This window comes from Lissotriton vulgaris, chromosome 6 (assembly GCF_964263255.1).
Source record: "Lissotriton vulgaris chromosome 6, aLisVul1.2, whole genome shotgun sequence".
Lineage (NCBI taxonomy): Eukaryota > Metazoa > Chordata > Amphibia > Caudata > Salamandridae > Lissotriton > Lissotriton vulgaris.
The window spans coordinates 1,254,321,292-1,254,341,785 of NC_141694.1; the positions used below are offsets into that span (position 1 = coordinate 1,254,321,292).

Sequence of the window (20,494 nt, forward strand, 5' to 3'; positions counted from 1 at the left end):
CCGCATAGCACAGCTCCGGATGTTCCCTCCTTCCAAACTTTTCTTTGTCGCAAAAAACTCTCATGACCCTATAAATCTTCCTTCGCGCCCTTTCTATGGCCGCCGGCCGTTCAGCCCCTCTCCAACATCTCTTCGGTATAAACTCAGACCATATCATATGACAAACAGACCATTGCCGCTGAATCTCCAGCAAATCCTGCTTCATTTGTTTCAGCAACACCAAGCCTTTTCCCCTAAATGAATAACCAGAACATCCGGGCAAACTCCCCCCTTAACTACCTTACTCAGCGCTGGAATTAACTCATGCCACCTCATGCCCCCCTTCCCTTGTCAGTAACAACGAAAAGCCTAGGATCCAATGCTAGATTCAAATTCCTGGTCTTGTCCCATTCATATCGCTCCGCTTGTTTCATGAAAGAGTGTCCTAAGATGAGGATGGAAAATCCTGCTATGGTCGGTCCCGCCTCCGCCCCTGAAAAGACACATATGTGAGACAAGCGACAACAAATCAAGCCTACTCCTCCCTGAAACCCCGCATCCTGATGTATGTCTTATAACAGTCCGATTTCCAGCACCCCAGCTGCATTAAATCCTCCCTCCCCCACCCCTTCTTTGCTGCGTCTGTTGTTGCGCCTATACGAAAGGAGTGCGTCCCAAGCAGTCTGGTGATCTCACCCATAGCGCGAAGGGTGTGCCGCAGAACCCAAAGTAGTTGCGCCGCTGACACCCGGCTATCCTCGGCCCGTCGAAAAACCTCACCCGCCTCATCACTCGCCCTGGACGCCAGCATCTCACCCCACTCTACGGGGCACACCGCCCTATCCGCCACGCGTCCCATGACAACCCACTTCCCCACTCCCCGCTGATCAGTTTTCGAGCGCCGCAAATAAACCGCCACCTCCACGGTCCGCAACTCCACCTCCCCCCACCGTACCCCCTGTTTCACTCTTGTTCCCAGGGGCTCTGACACCAGAAAAGCTCCGAAATACATCCACAACATTAGCGTGGAAAACAGAATAGCTTCCTCTCTGTTGTGGCAAATCTCCGGCATGAGCCTTATCAAGCCGACAAGAATCCCCGCCGTAACAGGTGGCACTGTAAGGCATTGGCACCTCGTTCCCGCGCCCATCCTTCCAATAAACGTGCATCCAGTTCACCCGCCGACGGTGCATAGCCTCACCACAATTTTCTCCTCATGAATGCTATGGCCGACTGCTTGGCCGCAATCGTGACCTCGGACATTCCTTTGTCCATCGTTGCCAAAATGAAGTTCACCGCCTGCTCACCCCTCACCCCACGACTGTCTAGCTGCGTCGCCCCACTGTCCAAAAAGTCCCACCAAGCCTGCTCGTACGCCCTCTACGCTGAAACAGGCACTGACCCTCTTACCAGTTGAGCAACTCTTTCTCTCCTACTGATCACATCCCTGTCGGCACCGGCATCTTGCAATCGTCCGCCTCAGTGGCTAGCCCATGGAACCTCTACCACTGTGAACGAGACAAAGCATCCGCAATGTCATTGTCCACCCCCGGCACATGCCGGGCTTGAAATAAAATGTCATGTTCCAAACATTGCAGCACAAATACCCTAAACAACTTGAGCACCTGTGGGTCCCTGGCCGACTGCTTATTCACGACATGTACCACCGACATGTTATCCACCTTAAAAATCACCTTTTTGTGTGCCAGCTCCCCTGCCCACACCGTCACCGCCACCACCAGGGGAAACCGTTCCAAAAATGCAATGCTCCTTCCCCCGTTCTGCCACTGTGGGGGCCAAACCTTAGCGCACCACTTCCCCTGCCAATACAGTCCAAAACCACCTACCCCCGCCGTGTCCAAGGAGATGGTCGCGTCCCATTCCCACTCCTCCGGGGGGGCCATGGGAATACCATTAAACCATTCCAATAACGCACTGCACATGCGCAGGTCTTCCTTCGTACCCGCCGACATGCGCAGATGATGGTGCTGTAGTGTCAAAGCGGACAGGGACACGCCCAGATGTCTGCAAAAGGTTTGCCCCGCTCGCACCACCCGGCAAGCAAAGTTCAAGTGCCCTAAGAGAACCTGCACTTCCCGTACCGTTACCTTCTACTTAGCCAACATGGTGTCAATCAACAGCAGCATGTGCACCTTCTTATCTCCCAGCAAACAGGTCTCCACAGAGTTTAGTTCAATACCCAGAAATGACAGCCCCGTGCTTGGACCTTGTGTCTTCTCTGGTGCCAGGGGCACACCCAGGTAGCCCATGAGCTCTGTAAAACTGTCCAGCTGCTGCTGGCAGTCCACCGAACGAGGCAGTCCCATCAGGAAAAAGTCATCCAGGTAGTGCGTCACCGTCTCTTTGCCTGTGTGCCACGAAAAAAGCCACTGCAAAAGGAGCTGAACCGTTCAAACAAAGCGCAAGAGATGAAACACCCCATGGGCAAAGCTTTGTCCACGAAGATGAACCCCTCGGACTGAATCTTCAATAGTTGAAAATCCTCCGGGTGTACCCGTAGCAGCCGAAAAGCTGACTTGATGTCGCATTTTGCCATGAGGGCGCCTGTCCCTACCGTCACAACCAGCCGCCTTGCCACGTCCATGGAGGAGTAAGAAACCGACGACAAATCGGCCGCTATGTAATCATTGACCGACGCCCCCTCCGGTCATGACAGATGCTGAATCAGCCGATACTGTCCAGGCTCCTTCTTCGGTACCACTCCGATAGGGGAGATAATCAGGTCCCGAATAAGGGTCACTTGAAAAGGCCCGCCATCCGCCCTTCCCAGACTTCCTTTCCCAGTTTATCCAGTACCACCGCTGTGTGTGCTGACAGATTTTAGCTTTTCGGCCCATCTGGCAGCTCTCGGACCCTCGTACCCCAGCCGGAAACCCTCCCGAAACCCCTGCCGGAGCAGTCCTGTGTCTTCGGTCCGTGGATAAGACGCCAAGAAGGTTTCCTGCCGGTCCTGTTTAACTGGCGTATGAGCCTTTCCCCAGAGACCCCTGTCCTCCCCTACCTCCCCTGCCCCCGACTGTTGCCCTGACGGCGCGGACTGCTGACCCTGATTGCCGCCTCCTGTCCCCCAGCATTGCACCACTGGGTACCGCCCTGCGCATTTGGAGCATTCGCGCCGGAACCTGCAATATTATCTTGCACAAGCGCCCTTGTTGTAGTCCTAACACACTCCCACTGTGGCACTGACCGTATTCCCTCCCTGCCCCACCCCACCTGAAAGGGGCGAGGCGCGAGCTGTAAACTGCTGCCGGTGAATATCATTTTGCCAAACGTTACCCCATCCCAATGTCTGCTGGTGTGGATCTGAATCGATTTCCCCCCGTTTTGCCTCCGGGTCCCAGGCCAAGCGCGCTCTAAACTCTTCGTCATAGTGCGACCATGCTTAATGCCCGTACATGACCTGCGCCCGAAGGATCATGTCCATGTATTTAAACAGCACAACAGACCGGTCCGGGTACTTTTCGCAGTACACACTGGCAAAAATCAAGAAACCAGCCGGCCAATTTTCAATGTTCAGGGACACCCTTGGGCGCTTAGCCAACTCCAGCTCCTCCTCCTTAGACCCCTCCTTTGCCGTCAGCTCATGATACAGGAGCTTTAAGATATCCACGTACTCCCCTTTCCATATCTTCTCTTTGGTGGCCAACGACAGGTTTGCCCCCAAGGGATTCGAAATGCCCATATACGGCAGCTTGCTTGTGCACCGGGACCTCATGACTCTGCTTACCTTCCTTACCCTACTTGCCCTCCTTGGGTATGCCCCCATCCGCCTGTGGCCCCATCGCACCTAGACCCGTCTCGTACGGCCCCACCCCTGTGTCCCGCACGTAAGTTCCTTTTTTCAAACGCACCCCTCTTCCTCCCCCCGCATCCGTGCCGACCGAGACCTTGTCCTGCGTGACTTACCTGGCGTCAAGGTTGCGTCCACACTGGATCCCGCCACCTAACCAGTTGAGCAGGGGGGCTGTCACTCGGGTCTCTTTCGCGTACCCTGCAAGCAACTAGGAACAGCATTACTCCAATCCCCCCATCCTAAACCTTCCCCGTCTCTGCTACAATATTTCTCCTTCCACCACACTCTCCTCATCATAATCCAACTGTGATGGGCCGTCCACCTCGGACTCCAGCCCTATTAGCCCCATGCGTTCTTGCCATAGGCCGCCCTCCGCGGGCTCCAGCCTGCTCAGCCCTACCCGCTCCCTACATGTAATCCAACTGGGACAGGCCATCCACCTCGGACTCCAGCCCTGTTAGCCCCATGCGTTCTTGCCATAGGCTGCCCTCTGAGGGGTCCAGCCTGCTCAGCCCTGCCAGCTCTCTACATGAGCTGAGCAGGTAACCCAAATCCAAACTCTCTCCCCTCTGCCCTGTGCTCCACTCCTCCTGGTCCTGATCTGAACTGACGGACCCCCGCCCCCGTGCCCCGGTGGCTGCATTGACCCGTCGGGGTGGGGTTGGCGGGGACTTACTGCCCGCCTCCTATAGGACGCTACCGTCAGGTCCCTCAGGGGAGCACAACCGCCCGCATGAGGCAGAGCCGGCCCATCCTCCCGAGCACCTCACCATACAGTCCTGCTGAAAGAAAGAGGTGGAGTCCAACATGCCGGGGTTAAACCTGTCCCCTAAGCTGTCAAACCCACCAGCGTCCCCCCAGGGGCCCCCAATCCCCCCCAACCCCCACCGCACCAGACGAATGGCCCTGCACCGCGACTGGGTAGACCGCCAAGCCCCAGGCTCACTCCCCTGAGCGCCCCCACCCCCAACCGCCTGCACTTTTCTCCCCGTCACTCCATACCAAGGACTCCAGCTCCCGGCGGACCATGCCTCCCCCCTGGCCCCCCCCGGCACCCATGCACCCCCCACGACACCCGACAATCCCACCGGCTTCCCCCAGGCTCCAGCGGCCGGCCACCGATTGTGCCAGTCCTCAGACGCCCTCCCCTGCCGCTCCCCCGCCGCTCCCCCACGTCCAAAGCCGGCATGGACCCCAATGTGGAAAATCCTTGCCTCCCCCCTGCCTCTCCCATCACCCGTCACCCGGCGTCTCCCTCAACCTGATATTCTTGGGGATCCCCCGCCTCTCTCCCACTTGACCCCTCCCCCACACCAAAACTCCGCGACCTGGCCTGTACCCCCATGCCCCTGGCATCCTCTCTCGGACCCTCTAATGCCCCATGTCCCCCCATGCCCCCTCCCCTGCCCCTTCCCCCTCCACCGTGCTGTCAATAAGCAAGGGGGAAGACCCCCCCGCTGTTCTCCGGGGCAGGCGCGTCCCCCCACGCTCCACCCCTGTTCTGGGACCACCGCACCTCTCTTATTGCCACGTTTCCGCTTGTGGGCGCCACCCCCCCTCGCCCGCTTCACCCTGCATCCCCCGCCCCTCCCTGGGCCGTGCTGCTCCCTACCTAAACACCAAGGTAGGCCTCGCAACAGTGCCCCGCTTCCCACCCCGCGGGCGTTTGACAGGCGATTGCCACTCGCTGCGCTCCTAGAGGGTCTCACCTTCACGTCGGGCCGCAGCATGTCAGAGTGGTCCGTATCCTCGAAGAGGCGGATGGCCTCTAGGACACTCGGATCCTCCAAGCGCGCTATCCGTCTCCGTCAATGGGCCCTGTGCAGAGGCGCTCCTCAGATCTCCTTGCTGACACCATGCACCGTCCCTCACAGCTGGTGACCAAAGGCTCCCGCTGCCACTATCACCGAGAAACGCACATCAGAATGCCACCACACCCACCACAAAGATAAACAAAGCGAAAGTCAACAAAGCTAAACTGCCCAGTGTCCTCCGTGACCGGCTGTTCAATCAGTCATTTGTTAAGCGCACTACATACCTGCGAGGGTCTCAAGGTGCTGGGGGAGGAGGTGGGGGCCGCTACTGATCGAACAGCCAGGTCTTCAGTGTCCTCCTGAAGGTCAGCAGGTCTTGGGTCTGTCGAAGGCTCAGTGGGAGGGTGTTCTATGTCTTGGCGGCGAGGTGGGAGAAGGATCTCCCGGCAGTGGCTGTTCTCCGGATGCGCGGGACGGTGGCGAGTGAGAGGTCGGCGGAGCGTAGCTGGCGGTTGGGGAGTAGAAGGAGAGCCGTCTGTTGAGGTAGGCTGGGCTGGTGTTGTGGAGGGCCTTATGTGCGTGGATGAGGAGCTTGAAGGATATCCTCTTGTTGACGGGGAGCCAGTGCAGGTTTCTCAGGTGGGGGGTGATGTGGCCGTGCCATGGTACATCAAGGATCAGTCGTGCTGAGGCGTTTTGGATGCGTTGTAATCGATTGATGAGCTTGGTCGGGGCTCCCGCGTAGAGGGCGTTTCCGTAGTTGAGTCTGCTGCTGACAAGGGCCTGGGTGACTGTCTTTCTTGTATCTGTCGGGATCCATCTGTAGATCTTGCAGAGCATGCGGAGGCTGTTGCAGCTGGAGGAGGAGACGGCGTTGACTTGCTTGGTCATTGAAAGCGTTGAGTCGAGGATGATTCCCAGGTTGCGTGCGTGGTCGGTGGGGGTCGGGATGCCCCCAGTGCCGTTGGCCACCAGGAGTCGTCCCAGGCTGACGGGTTGGAGCTGAGGATGAGGACCTCCGTCTTGTCCGAGTTCAGCTTCAGACGGCTGATCTTCATCCAGTCGGCGACGGCCTTCATTCCTTCATGGAGGTTGGCTTTGGCGGTGATGAGGTCCTTGGTGAGGGAGAGGATCAGTTGAGTGTCGTCGGCGTAGGAGATTATGTTGACGTCAGGCTGTCAGGCGACGTCTGCAAGGGGGGCCATGTAAATGTTGAACAGTGTGGGGCTGAGGGAGGATCCTTGGGGTACACCGCAGATGATCTCCGAGGCTTTGGAACGGAACGGGGGTAGGCAGATGCTCTGGGTTCTGCTGGACAGGAAGGAGGTAGTCCATTCCAGAGCCTTGTCTCGGATCCATGCGGCGTGGAGCCGTTTGCGTAGTGTGCAGTGGCAGACGGTGTAGAAGTCGGCGGAGAGGTCTAGGAGGATGAGTGCTGCAGTATCCCCGTTGTCTAGCAGGGTCCTGATGTCTCGGTGGCGGCGATGAGGGTGGTCTCAGTGCTGTGGTTGATGCGGAACCCTGACTAGGAATGGTCCAGGAGTCTGTTCTCTTCGAGGTATCGGGTTAGCTGTCTGTTAACGATTTTCTCAATGACCTTGGCCGGGAAGGGTAGCAGAGAGATGGGTCTTGAGGTCTCTTGGGTCTGCCTTGGGTTTTTTAAGTAGGGTGTTGATCTCGGCGTGTTTCCAGCCTCTGGGAAGGTCGCGGTCTCAAGGGAGAGATTGATGACGTTGTGTAGGTGGGGTGCGATGGAGCTGCCTGCTTTGTTGAAGACGTGGTGCGGGAATGGGTCTGACGGAGAGCCGGAGTGGATTGTGCCCATGGTCTTGATGGTGTCATTAACGCTCACGCTGGTCCAGGCTAGCAAGGGGATGTGGTTGTTGGTGTGCAGAGGGTCTGTTGTGTTGCTGTCAGTTGGGTATGTCTGGGTGTTGAAGCTGTCGTGGATGTCTGCTATCTTGCGGTGGAAGAAGGTGGGAAAGGAGTCACACAGGGCTTGCGATGGCAGGATGTCGTTGGTGTTGGAGCTGGAGTTGGAGAGTTCCTTCACGATGTTGAAGAGCTCCTTGCTGTTGTGTGCGTTGTTGTAGAGGCGGTCTTTGAAGGAGGTCTTTTTGGCAGCCCTGATGAGGTGGTGGTGGTTGCGGATGGCGTCCTTGTGTGCTGCGTGGCTGTCCGGAGTTTGTTCACTGTGCCATTTCTTCTCTAGTTTCTTGAAGGCTTGCTTGGAATCTAGGAGTTCTGCGGTGAACCAGCTGGCCCTCTTGCTGGTGTCTCAGTGGGGGGGTTTCTTCAGCGGGGCGAGGGTGTTGGTGCAGTCCTCTATCCAGCGTCTGAGGTTGTGGGCAGCGACGTCGGTGTTGGAGGGTTCGGTGGGGGGCTGAGAGTGAGGTTTGCATGTAGTTGGCCTTCGGTGATTTACTGATTTTGCTCCAGCAGCGGCGGGGGATCTGTTGGGTGCGGTGGTGTGTGGTTGGTTTCTGGAAGGTGAAGTGGATGCAGCGGGGGTCGGTCCAGAGGAGTTCAGTGGTGTGGCTGATGGAGACATGCGGGCTTGAGGAGAAGACGGGGTCGAGCGTGTGGCCGGCGGAGTGGGTGGGTGTTGTGGTGAGTTGTCTCAGTCCGAGTTTGGCGAGGTTATCCATCAGGGTTGTGGGGTTGTTGTTGTTGTTGTTCTCAAGGTGAAAGTTCAGGTCTCCGAGGAGGATGTAGTCGGTGGAGGTCAGGGCGTGCGTGCTGATGAAGTCGACAATGGAGTCGCTGAACTGGGGGCGGGGTCCGGTGGGTCGGTAGACGAGGGTGCCTCTGATCATGGAATTGGGGTCTGTGTGGATCAGGAAATGCATGTGTTCGGTGGTGCTGAGCGCGTCATTGGTGCTAGTCGAGACCCTGATGCTGTTCTTGTGGACAGTGGCGATTCCTCCTCCGACTCCGTTGGTGCGGTCTCTGCGGGTGATCTTGTAGCCGTCTGGGATGGCTATGGCGATGTCGGGTGTGGAGGAGTTGTTCAACAAGGTCTCTGTCAGGAAGGCGACGTCCGGGGAGGTTGTGTTGAGCAGGTCCCAGAGCTCGACGGCGTGTTTGCGTGTGGAGTGGGTGTTCAGTAGTATGCATCCGAGGTGGTTGAGGTCTTTCATGCCGGGTGGTTCGTCGGCTCTGTGGCTGGTGTAGCTGCAGTTCCGGCAGGTGAAGGGACCGTGTGTGCGTTTCGGGGCGGCCTTGAAGCAGTTGTGGGTCCGTCAAGGGTTGAGAGCGTGCAGAGTGCTGGCGTCGTAGTGGCGGCCGTCATAATGGCGGGTGCGGGGGCCAGGGGTTCTGGCGATGGGCGCAGTCTAGGCGCGGACATGCGCAGATGGGCTTGCTACGCACCAGTGGCATGTATGGAGAGGTGGAAGTGGAGCAGCTGGGAGGCGGGGGCAGCGAATGGGCAGTCAGGGGGCGGAGCCGCAGGGTTCGCAGCAGCGGGGGAGGTGAGGGCCGACGAAGGAAACAGAAGTCAAAAGGGCACAACAATTGAGGGGGAACCGAGTGGAACAGAGGGCAGAAAGGTCACAAAAAGGGTAAAAAGGTCACAAGAATACAGGGGGAAACGAGTGGCACAGAAGGCAAAAGGTCACAAGAAGGGCAAAAAGGTTGAAGAAAAAAGAGGGGAAACGAGTGGCACAGAAGGCAAAAGGTCACAAGAAAGGGCAGAAAGGTCACAAAAAATGGGGGAAACGAGTGGCACAGAAGGCAGAAAGGTCACAGAAATGCAGGGGCAGCTAAGCAACAGAAGGCAAAAACTGGCAGAGGGACACGGGGGCCGCGATGGGAACAGAAGGAAAAACCGGGCAGAGAGACACGGGGCAGTGAGGGGAGCAGAAGGGAATCCGGGGAGAGAGACACAGGGGCAGCGAGGGGAACAGAGGGAGAGAACGGGCACAGACCACATACAGGCAGCGGGGGAGACAGACAACAGCAGTCACAGACAACAATGAAAGTGCAGTCACTACAACGGGAGCAATGAAAGAAAATACAGGCAATACAATGGAGGATGAGCAAACCTACGGCCTACCACTGGACACCCGGGATGAGGCGCAGGTGGTAGCCTGCGGGTGGAGGAGGGCATCGAACTTCCTCAGCAGCGGCAGCTGGGCAGGGAGGCACAGGCGGTGCTGTGCGGAGGGGGAGCGACCTGCCTGGAAAGGTCAAGGGTCGCTCTCCTCACCGCGCAGCGACCGGCCTATATGGGGAGGTGGGAGGGAGGAGCAGCTGGGAGGCGGGAGGTGGGGGCAGCGAATGGGCAGCTCGGGGGGAGGGGCCGCAGGGGATGCAGCGGGGAGGAGTGACAAAGGAAACAGAAGGCAAAAGGGCACAACAATTGAGGGGAAACGAGTGGCACAGAAGGCAGAAAGGTCACAAAAAGGGCAAAAGGTCACAAATATACAGGGGAACGAGTAGCACAGAGGCACAAAGGTCACAACGAAAGGGTAGAAAGGTCACAAAATATGGGGGAAAAGAGTGGCACAGAGGCACAAAGGTCACAAGAAAGGGCAAAAAGGTCTGAAAAATCGGGGGAAACGAGTGACACAGAGGCACAAAGGTCACAAGAATGGGCAGAAAGGTTACAAAAAACGGGGGGGCACAGAGGGCACAAAGGTCACAAGAAAGGGCAGAAAATTCACAAAAAACAGGGGGAAACGAGTGGCACAGAGGCACAAAGGTTACAACAAGGGTAAAAAGGTCACAGAAAAACGGGGTAAACGAGTGGCACAGAAGGCAAAAGGTCACAAGAAAGGGCAGAAAGGTCACAAAAAACGGGGGGAAAGAGTGGCACAGAAGGCAGAAAGGTCACAGAAATGCAGGGGCAGCTAAACAACAGAGGGCAAACACGGGGAGAGAGACACGGGGGCCGTGAGGAGAGCAGAAGGAAAAACCGGGCAGAGAGACACGGGGGCAGCGAGGGGAACAGAGGGAGAGAGCGGGCAAAGACCATGTACAGGCAGCAGGGGAGACAGACAACAGCAGTCACAGACACAACAATGAAAATGCAGTCACTACAACAGGAGCAATGAAAGAAGATACAGGCAATACAATGGAGGATGAGCAAACCTACGGCCTACCATTGGCCACCAGGGATGAGGCGCAGGTGCTACCCTACAGGTGGAGGAGGGCCTTGAACTTCTTCAGCAGCGGCAGCTGGGCAGGGAGCCACAGGCAGTGCTGTGCGGAGGAGGGGCGATCTACCTGGAAGGGTCAAGGGCTGCTGTTGTGTCACAAACACCAAAATGGTGGCTAATGACACAAGATGGCCGGTTATAAAACCCCCAAGCCCAATACTAGCCCAACCCAAGCCCAACAAGCCCAACGCCAGCCCAATGGAATCCAACTAGCCCAATGGGCTCTGACTGCCAAGCCCAAACCTAGCCCAACTCCAAGCCCAACAAGCCCAACACCAGCCCAATGGAGCCCAACCAGACCAATGGGCTCTGGCTGCCACCCGGCCCAAAAACCCCAAAGGGGGCAGACCTCCCGCTGGTCGCCCTCCCCCCCCCCCCAAATCCCCGTTAAAAAGCATCTTGCATTGCATTCAAGGCATCGCAATTTGCGATTCCTTAAGTGCATCCCAAATGCAAAAATAACGGGCGCAAAGGGTCAGATCCTGAGAATCTGCCCGTTTGCAATCGGGATTTCCTTTGATGGATGTGGGCCTAAATCCGGAAATATAAGCAAATCAAATTGCGTGGGTCTTGTAAGTATGGGGCAACCTGGCTTCCTCTGCAAAGTGATTGTAACATGGGATAAATAAAACAAGAAACTGTGACGTGTTCAATTAGGAAATAAATGTTACCTTCTGACTATGGTAAGAACTTCCTGAATGCAGGCATATGAGTACAAGTTAACCCATGCCATGACTTTTTTTTTATGACAATGCATAAACACGCATCTCCACCACAAGTATTTGTATTTTGCCATACAAAAACAATCAGTGTCCCCTTGCTTCAGACATACAGAGGTCAGAGGTATGTACTCTCTCTTGTGTTACTTCCTGTAGATACGTGAACAGGTGCTACTTACACTTGGCTCAATGGCCACTCTGCTTCCTTCAGACCAGCTGGCTTTGGAACTACCAAGAGTGTTCCGAGAGGTATTATACCTCCAGGCAAGCCTGCCGAAAGAGAACACCTTTGGCCTGATAAAGGTATGTCTGGGGCAAATATACCCCTCAGAAATATCTACTGTATGTTTGAATGAATTATCGAAGAGAATCATAAGTGGTTGTCTAGCGAGAAAATGTTGTGTTTGGGGGTATTCTCTGCTTGTCTTTCAGATCTGGATTTTTCTGTAGCTTTCAAAACATCTGACCTAGAGCCCAGATCTGATTGGTCATTATCTGGGTCTTCTCTTTTTTTCACCAGGGATATTATAGTTGGGCCTTCATTACAAGTGGCACAATAATTCTGATGGTACAGGTCTCATTGGAATCATGAGGTTTGGAGGAATATGGCAGCTCTGCTGTGTTTCCTCAAAAGCCCGGGGAAAAACAAGTACAGTAAATGAAATGTGACACCCATATGTTATTGCTCCCAAAATTTGAGTCCTTGTTATTTGCCCTTCCTAGACTCACAGCGAAATAGCAAATTATGATAGGTCACTCATAATGAGGGTCACAGTAATGCAGATGGAATCTAAGGAATTACAGAAATTATTTACACTGGTGCATTATTTTTTAAAACCCTTTCATTTTCAGTTTTCTTGGGAGAAACTGCCTTTTTGTGTGGTCAGTGCACCACTACATAGAAGAAAGTAATGCTTTTGGAGATCCATTGTGTCAAAAAAGTAAAACTTTGAATCAAGACCATGTCATTTTTTCTTCCTTCACTTTATTAGCCTTCCTGCCTCACTAGGAGTTAAAAACAAACTTGTTCACAACTTTCTTAATGTATAAATTATTTTTATTTTTTCTATAATCCCCATATTGAGAAAGTAACAATAACCAGCTGGTTTTATTGTTACGATTGTACTTGACATCACCCTTAAGAGTTCTAATCATGGGCCCCTTCTAGGGATCCAGATCACTTCTTCCCTTTAACCTCCATCGTTCGACGAACACCTACCTTATTTTTCATGAGTTGGTTTATATACTTTGGAAAAGGTTTTCACATTTTTTTTAAACTGTCCTTGTATGTTTTCTTAATAGTTCACATGTGCCTCATAAATGTCCTATAGAAAACATCTAAAAGCTTGGGAACTTACCATATACACTTTGTACATTCCAATGTCACCCTCCTCCCAAGAGCAGCCTCATCAACAACTTCTATCTTAAGATTCTTATCAACTCTCCTCTCTGAGAATTCTGATCACCTCTCCTCTCCCTTTTGGGTATTTGCATCAAATCTCTTGGGATCCTGAACTTCACTTGCAACAGAAGATAATACTCTCCTACCTCTTGAGGATTCTCACCCTGTAAAGCTTCTGATCACGTCTTCCTTTGTGGTGATACTGATCACCTCTCCCCAGTCAACCACTGACCCCCTTGAGAGTGTGGATCGCCTGTCCGTTACAAGGATCTTGATTACTTCAATCCCCTTGACTGCCTTGAAGTTCTTTAGCTGAAGATGGAGCTTGATCCTTTCCTCACATTTTAAAGTGATGATTATTCATCACTAGGAAGGGCCATGTCCCAAGAGGTGTCAGATGGCTGTGATTTCGTTGCTTAGTTGGTCAAGATCTGTTGTTTATGTGCAGTAATCATTTAAAATAGTTGGAAATGAATGTGATAAATGAAATTGAAAGCCATATGGATGAGTGATCTCTTTCTAAAGGCTTCTCCCTTACTAATTTCATGTTCTTTTCCATTCAGCCTCTCGAACATTTCCTTAGAGCTGGTGTCACAAAAGCTTGCAAGGAGGCTTCTTTACCGGAAGGGTTTGCAGCACTGCACAATATGGTAGGAGATTTTTTGAGTAGACTCTTCTATCATGAAATCACTGTATCTTCTGAACAATAAAGATGATCAGCTCGTGTGATGGACACAAATCCTGATTAGATAGTAGAGATGTGGATTCCACTCCTGCCCATTCACTGACACCTCTCATGAGAGAGCACTAAAATAAAGTCCCCTGTTATCTTTATCACAGAAGGCTGAAAATGCCACCCATTCTCTTTAAAAACCAAAGGAAATGATGGACGGAGCGTTGACAATACAAGCACTCACCCCCAGTCAACGGATCTGGGTTTAATCCATCACCGTTCTTTAGCCTACTCTGCCACCCCAGTTCAGACATGGCCATGTACAAATCAGTCTGACCCTGTGCCTCATGGGAACAGTCCAGCCCGAACTGCCAAGCCATGCCTTCCCTGGACCGGAAACAAGCTACCGAGGACCGGTTTCTGGCATTTCAGCCGTCTTCAGCCCGGCTTGCTTGAATCCAGTGGCAAAGTGAGCAAGGGACTCACATCTGAGCATACCCTGCCAACTTATGGCGAACAAAGAAAGACCAAAGGAAATGATGGACGGAGCGTTGACAATACAAGCACTCACCCCCAGTCAACTGATCTGGGTTAAATCCATCACCGTTCTTTAGCCCACTATGCCTTCCCAGTTCAGACATGGCCATGTGCAAATTAATCTGACCCTGTGCCTCATGGGAACAGTCCAGCCCGAACTGCCATGCCATGCCTTCCCTGGGCCGGAAACAAGCTACCGAGGACCGGTTTCTGGCATTTCAGCTGTCTTCAGCCCGGCTTGCTTGAATCCAGTGGCAAAGTGAGCAAGGGACTCAAGTCTGAGCATACCATGCCAACTTATGGCGAACAAAGGAAATCAAAGGAAATGATGGACGGAGCGTTGACAATACAAGCACTCACCCCCAGTCAACTGATATGGGTTTAATCCATCACCGTTCTTTAGCCCACTCTGCCACCCCAGATCAGACATGGCCATGTGCAAATCAGTCTGACCCTGTGCCTCTTAGGAACAGTCCAGCCCGAACTGCCAAGCCATGCCTTCCCTGGACCGGAAACAAGCTACCGAGGACCGGTTTCTGGCATTTCAGCCGTCATCAGCCCGGCTTGCTTCAATCCAGTGGCAAAGTGAGCAAGGGACTCACTTCTGAGCATACCCTGCCAACTTATGGCGAACAAAGGAAAACCAAAGGAAACGATGGACGGAGCGTTGACAATAAAAGCCCTCAGCCCCAGTCAACTGATCTGGGTTTAATCCATCACCGTTCTTTAGCCCACTCTGCCACCCCAGTTCAGACATGGCCACGTGCAAATCGAACTGACCCTGTGCCTCATGGGAACAGTCCAGCCCGAACTGCCAAGCCATGCCTTCCCTGGACCGGAAACAAGCTACCGAGGACCGGTTTCTGGCATTTCAGCCGTCTTCAGCCCGGCTTGCTTGACTCCAGTGGCAAAGTGAGCAAGGGACTCACGTCTGAGCATACCCTGCCACACTTATGGCAAACAAAGAAAAACCAAAGGAAATGATGGACGGAGCATTGACAATACAAGCACTCACCCTCAGTCAACTGATCTGGGTTTAATCCATCACCGTTCTTTAGCCCACTCAGAACTGGGGTGGCAGAGTGGGCTAAAGAACGGTGATGGATCAAACCCAGATCTGTGGACTGGGTGTGAGTGTTTGATTGGTTCAGATGCTCCGTCCATCACCACCCCCTTTTGTACCGCTTTGTTCGCCATAAGTTGGCAGGGTATGCTCAGACGTGAGTCCCTTGCTCACTTTGCCACTGGATTCAAGCAAGCCAGGCTGAAGACGGCTGAAATGCCAGAAACCGGTCCTCGGAAGCTTGTTTCCGGTCCAAGGAAGGCATGGCTTGGCAGTTCGGGCTGGACTGTTCGCATGAGGCACAGGGTCAGACTGATTTGCATATGGCCATGTCTGAACTGGGGTGGCAGAGTGGGCTAAAGAACGGTGATGGATTAAAGCCAGATCTTTTGACTGGGTGTGAGTGTTTGATTGATTCAGATGCTCCGTCCATCACCACTCCCTTTTGTACCGCTATTGCCTGAGATCAGCTTTTAAAAAACAGTGGCACACACACATCACACTCACAGATGTATTTTCACCAAAATGCTCAGGGGTAGTGTTTTTGATATCTCAAACCCTTTGATCGCCCAACGTAATGATTGGGTTTCTCATTTGTTTAAGCATCAGCCCCTCAGCTGCCTTCTATTTTCCACTGTGGCCTCATTATGAGCTGGCTGAAAATTGGTTTGAGGACACCGGGTCCTGGAATCTATAATTCTTGAATGTTATCCCGCTTCAAATGCTGGCTATCCTGAGTTTTCCCTAGAATGAGAATAACAACTTGGACCCAGAGTTACCAAAATATTTGGGATAATAAATACGCATTTCGGCTCCTGAAAGAGAGCTGGGATTGTGAGGAAGATCTTAACTACACACAGCTCTTTTATCCACAGTATCAGAGATCCTCTTGTTCTGCCGATTACAGTATGTGAAATCACAAATGATAATCGCCCCCTCACTAAATATGGTCTTCTTTTCTTTGGCAGCTCTCTGCCCAGGAACCTCTGTCTCACAAAGGGCAAGCAGCTAAACAGACAGCAAATGAGCTACTCCTCCTGCTTGGTGAGTACAGGATTGGTAAATCCTCAAACCCCATTTTTTTTTGTGGAGAAGTGTGGCTCAAGTGGTTGGAGCGGCAGACCTTGATGCAGAGGTCTGGCCCGGACCAGGGTTCAATTCCCCGCCTCAGTGGGTCTTGGGCTCAAATTTCCCCGGACCTGACAATTCTCGCCTTGGTGCCTATTCCAATCATGGAGTCCCACTCTGTAACTCTGGGCAATAGCTTGCTTAATCTCCACAACGGCCCCTCGCAGCGGGATGCCTGGATTTCACCTTGGGGATGGCCAGTAATGGGTTATCTCGCAGGGGAATACCAGGACGGGTTCCCTAAGCAAGCGCCGGGAAACCCACTGCGGGTAGCTGTGCGCTATACAAGTACAAAAACATTTTTTAGTCTAAAAATGTAACTGTAATTGAAAGAGCGAACTTGTTCATTGGTTATTGTCTTGTACTATTCACCTTTGCTTCTGGCTGTGCCCTCCTCACATATCTCTATATTGCCTCCTTTGCCAATGCTGCTTCTGCTTGTGCATTGCTAGTTCCACCCATGCCCTTACCACTGCTATTGCCAGTTTCTATCCCTGCCTTGCTGATAAATCACATGAGTGCATCTCCACTGTCCATGGATCCTCTGAACATAACCTTTGCTCTTGTCTCCAGGCTCATTCTGTTACTCATAACTTTCCTCAGAACCATTTAAATGTTTTCTCTGTCGATGCATCGTCTACTCACGCTGCTGTAGTTATTTTCTGTCTCGGTTTCCTCTGCCATGCCTCATCAGTAAACATTAATCACCTCCTCACACCCTGTGGCCATACATCTTTCTTTTTTCTCATCCATTCTTTCCTCTTGCCTGCAAACTGCCCATGTTCCTACACAATCCCTCCCACAGAGGCTGTTTATAGACACCTCCTTTGTTCATGTCTCCTCTTCTCATGCACGTGCCCATACATTCTCTGCTATTACCTTCACTGCCTTACTCTTTACTTTATCTGTTGTATTTTTTAACAAGTATGATTTCCATCAAAAGTAGTTTTGATGCTAAACAGGAAAGTGATTGCCAAAATTCAGTGCAATACAAAAAGTAAATCTTTATTTGTAGTACTTTGTCAAATGTGATGATGGTGAACATATTCTCAAAAACTTATGACAAGGGAGGGCTTTGGACTGCTATGGTTTATCAGCCTGCATTTAGAGACCAAAATCTGATTTTTGTTGGCAGTCTGGAATAGATCTGGGAAGCCTAAATTTACAAACTTTATTCTTCACCTCTAGCCTCGTCGACCCAGTCTTTGGATTCCTATTTACCTGCACCTCAGTTTAAACGTAGATTTTACCCTGCCAACGAGCATCCTGGTTACAGGCCTCAATACTCATGTTTTGCATCTTGGCAATATATTTGTGAACATCAAGCAATAGGCTTAGGCTATGTTATGTTAATATGATTTATTATTGCGCACGGCTTCATCATGATTGAATTATTTTTTCCAGATGGAGTGTCCAATGTTTTTGAAACTTTTGGAACCATAGAATAGGCATAGACTACCAAGCAGGAAATGATCTAGATTTGAATACCAGAAAACTGACTAACAGGATGTTTTTCAGTTCAAACAGTTGCTAAAACATTTCTGTAGGTCTAGGTCCAATTGTCCTAGCAAGAGGTTGTCTCTAGAATGTACCTTAGGTTCTCGACTTTGAGAACTGAAAGAAATCTTGCTATGTATGGATCTGCCCTCGCTGGTGATGTTCCTGAAAGGATGGCTTCTGGTTTACAAACTGATTTCCGATGCAGCCTCTTGGCTTGATCAGCACTCGCTGCCCTTGTGTTTCCAACCCCTGTTGGTGAGTATTCTGGCCCTCCTCTTTTCTTTTTGAGGGTTTCTTATCATGCTACTGATCTCTACCTCTAGGTTTGTTTGGCCAGCAAATATGCTCTTTGTAATATTCCGACAGTGAATTAGGCGGTGATCTCTTTAACCCCTTGCCCGCGGCCAGAATTCCGCTCCTATGCGGCACATTCGGATCGCGGGCGTGGTCATGACGGCTGGGAGCCGTCATCAGCACACGAGCACTGTGTGCATGACGGCTCCCAGCCGTCATCAGCATGGAAGGGGTTAAAAAGACTAGGGAGCAATAGGGAGAAGACACTTCTCTGGATGCATGCCGCATCTTTATGACACTCATCTTGTTGCACTGCTAATCCAGGTCCCACGAGCTACTGTGTCTTATAGTAAACACAGAAGACATTTACATAGTATGAATATTAGAGTTATTGTGAACAGGTGGGAAACATTTCCATTTATTGTTCATAGATTGTTTTACATTAAACCCTATAATTGGTGATGATCTGAAACCAAAGACAATAATTCAATAAAACAATCTGATAGATCAAGGGCCTACCATCTGGTTAGAAAAGTAATTGCTCATTTTAAATATTTTTGCCTCTCTCTAGAGACAACTCAAAGTGAACTACTGGATGCAGGAGCTCAAGCGTCTGGTATTGAGGTAAGTAGCATAAGGCTGTGTCTCCAGAGAGCCTGTGCCACATGTTAACCTTTAGGGAAAGGGACAGCAGTTTACAACATGCTTATCAGGATCTAAGATGCCTAATTTGTTTTATTTAGAGTGCCAATTTCCCGGTTAGCACAAGGGTTATGTAGAGAGACAAACTGAATAGTTTGCTAGAGTTTCTATGGTGCATTAATGTTATGGAAAAAGCTCGAGAGCGTGAGTGTGAAATGCTTTTATGAGTACTCTCTTGACCATGCAGGTATTACAAGGCAGGTTTCTTTGTGTTTGGGATACCAACTGATACATGGATGAAAGCTGAAAGGAGTAACAGTGTCAACACACCATATGGCAACTAAAGAGGGATTCTGGGACAGCCCTTTGCCTGTGTGGGAGAGCTTCCTTTAAGTATTGGCCTGATGAAATGTTTGTCAGTCCAATGCATTTTGTGTTTGTTTATATTTCCTGCTGTTCGAAATTGTTTTGGAGAGTGTTTTAAAAAAAACTCTTTTGTTTTGCTCTTTTACTGCTGCCATCATTATGGAGTGCATAAAGCTGCGCGAGATCTTGTGAGTGGTTGATTGAGGGGTAAAGTGTCAATTGCTTTGCTCAGTAATTTTTTTAAACTGCAAACACTTGCAGTGTTCAGAGTTTGGCTTTTTTATTCTGACTTTATTATATGGCTTTTGAGAGCCCTCTTTTCAGGAGGGGCTGCCTTAGGGAACCTAAGGCCCCTCCATACAAGACTGTGATGTTTCAGTGCAGAAGCAAGCGCCTATTTAATGCATTGCCAACGTTTCAACTTGGCCATGTGCCTATTGCATTGTATTGTAATTGCATTTGTATAGCGCTTACTACCTTGATGAGGCGTCAAAGCACTTTTTCGACGAGTAGCACGCTACTCCGGGACCCATAGAGGATTAGTGTTGAATTAGTATCGTGAAACATGCAAGTAAATTTTAAGTGGTGGATAGGTTAAGCAGTTATTTGTTTTCGGAAGAATAGCAGAAGGATAGAAGAGGAAAAAGGGGTTTATATTTATATAGCGCTTGTTACTCCTGATGGGGTGTTGAAGCATGCTACTCCTGAAACCCATAAAGGATTAGTGGTGAATTAGTATTGTGAAATATGAAAGTAATTTGAGTGGTGGATATTACTCAGTTATTTGCTGTGTGAAGGATAGCTGAGCGATAGAAGGGGAAGAAAGGTTTGCATTCATATAGCACCTGTTACCCCTGATGCGGTTTTGAAGCACTTTTTTGACAAGTGGCATGCTACTCTGGAACCCATAAGGATTAGTGTTGAAAGTTAGTATGGTGAAACAGGAAATTAATTTGAGTGGTGGATATGTTAGTCAGTTATTTGGATTGAGAAGGGTTGGGGAGGGGTTAAAAAGGGGAAAAGGTTTGCATTTTTATAGCACTTGTAACCCTGATGGGGTGTTGATACGCTTTATTGCAGAGTAGCACACTATTCTAGAACCCATAAAGGATTAGTGGTAAATTAGTATAGTGGTTATGAAATTTGAGCAGCGAACATGTTAGTCTGTTATTTTGATTGAACAGGATAGCGGAGAGATAGAAGAGTGAAGGTTTTTTTCTTCTTCTTTTGTTTTTGGTCATAGCAGTAGGAGGAGGCTTTTGGATGAGTAAAAAGGGCTTTTGGAGGGGAAGAGTCAGAGGGAAGAGTTTAGAAAGGTTTGTTTTGGGGGATCGGTATAGTAAAAGAGGTGTCAGATGATGCAAGGAGGGGTAGAGTAGGAGAGAGTCTAGAAAGGGTTATTTTGGGGATCATAGTAGTGGTATATGGGGTTTGGGATAAATGAGAGAGTGGATGTAGAGG

At 51.1% G+C, this 20,494-nt stretch overlaps 1 protein-coding gene across 1 annotated transcript in view; it reads left to right on the forward strand.

The window, feature by feature from the left end:
• LOC147708715 (uncharacterized) overlaps positions 1 to 20,494 on the forward strand; it is a 251,516-nt gene that overhangs the window by 4,697 nt on the left and 226,325 nt on the right. The window contains exons 4-7 of the mRNA XM_086925765.1: positions 11,585 to 11,731; positions 13,394 to 13,480; positions 16,072 to 16,147; positions 18,597 to 18,649. Of these exons, the coding sequence (XP_086781891.1) occupies positions 11,585 to 11,731; positions 13,394 to 13,480; positions 16,072 to 16,147; positions 18,597 to 18,649 (363 nt within the window). The remainder of the gene's footprint in view (positions 1 to 11,584; positions 11,732 to 13,393; positions 13,481 to 16,071; positions 16,148 to 18,596; positions 18,650 to 20,494) is intronic.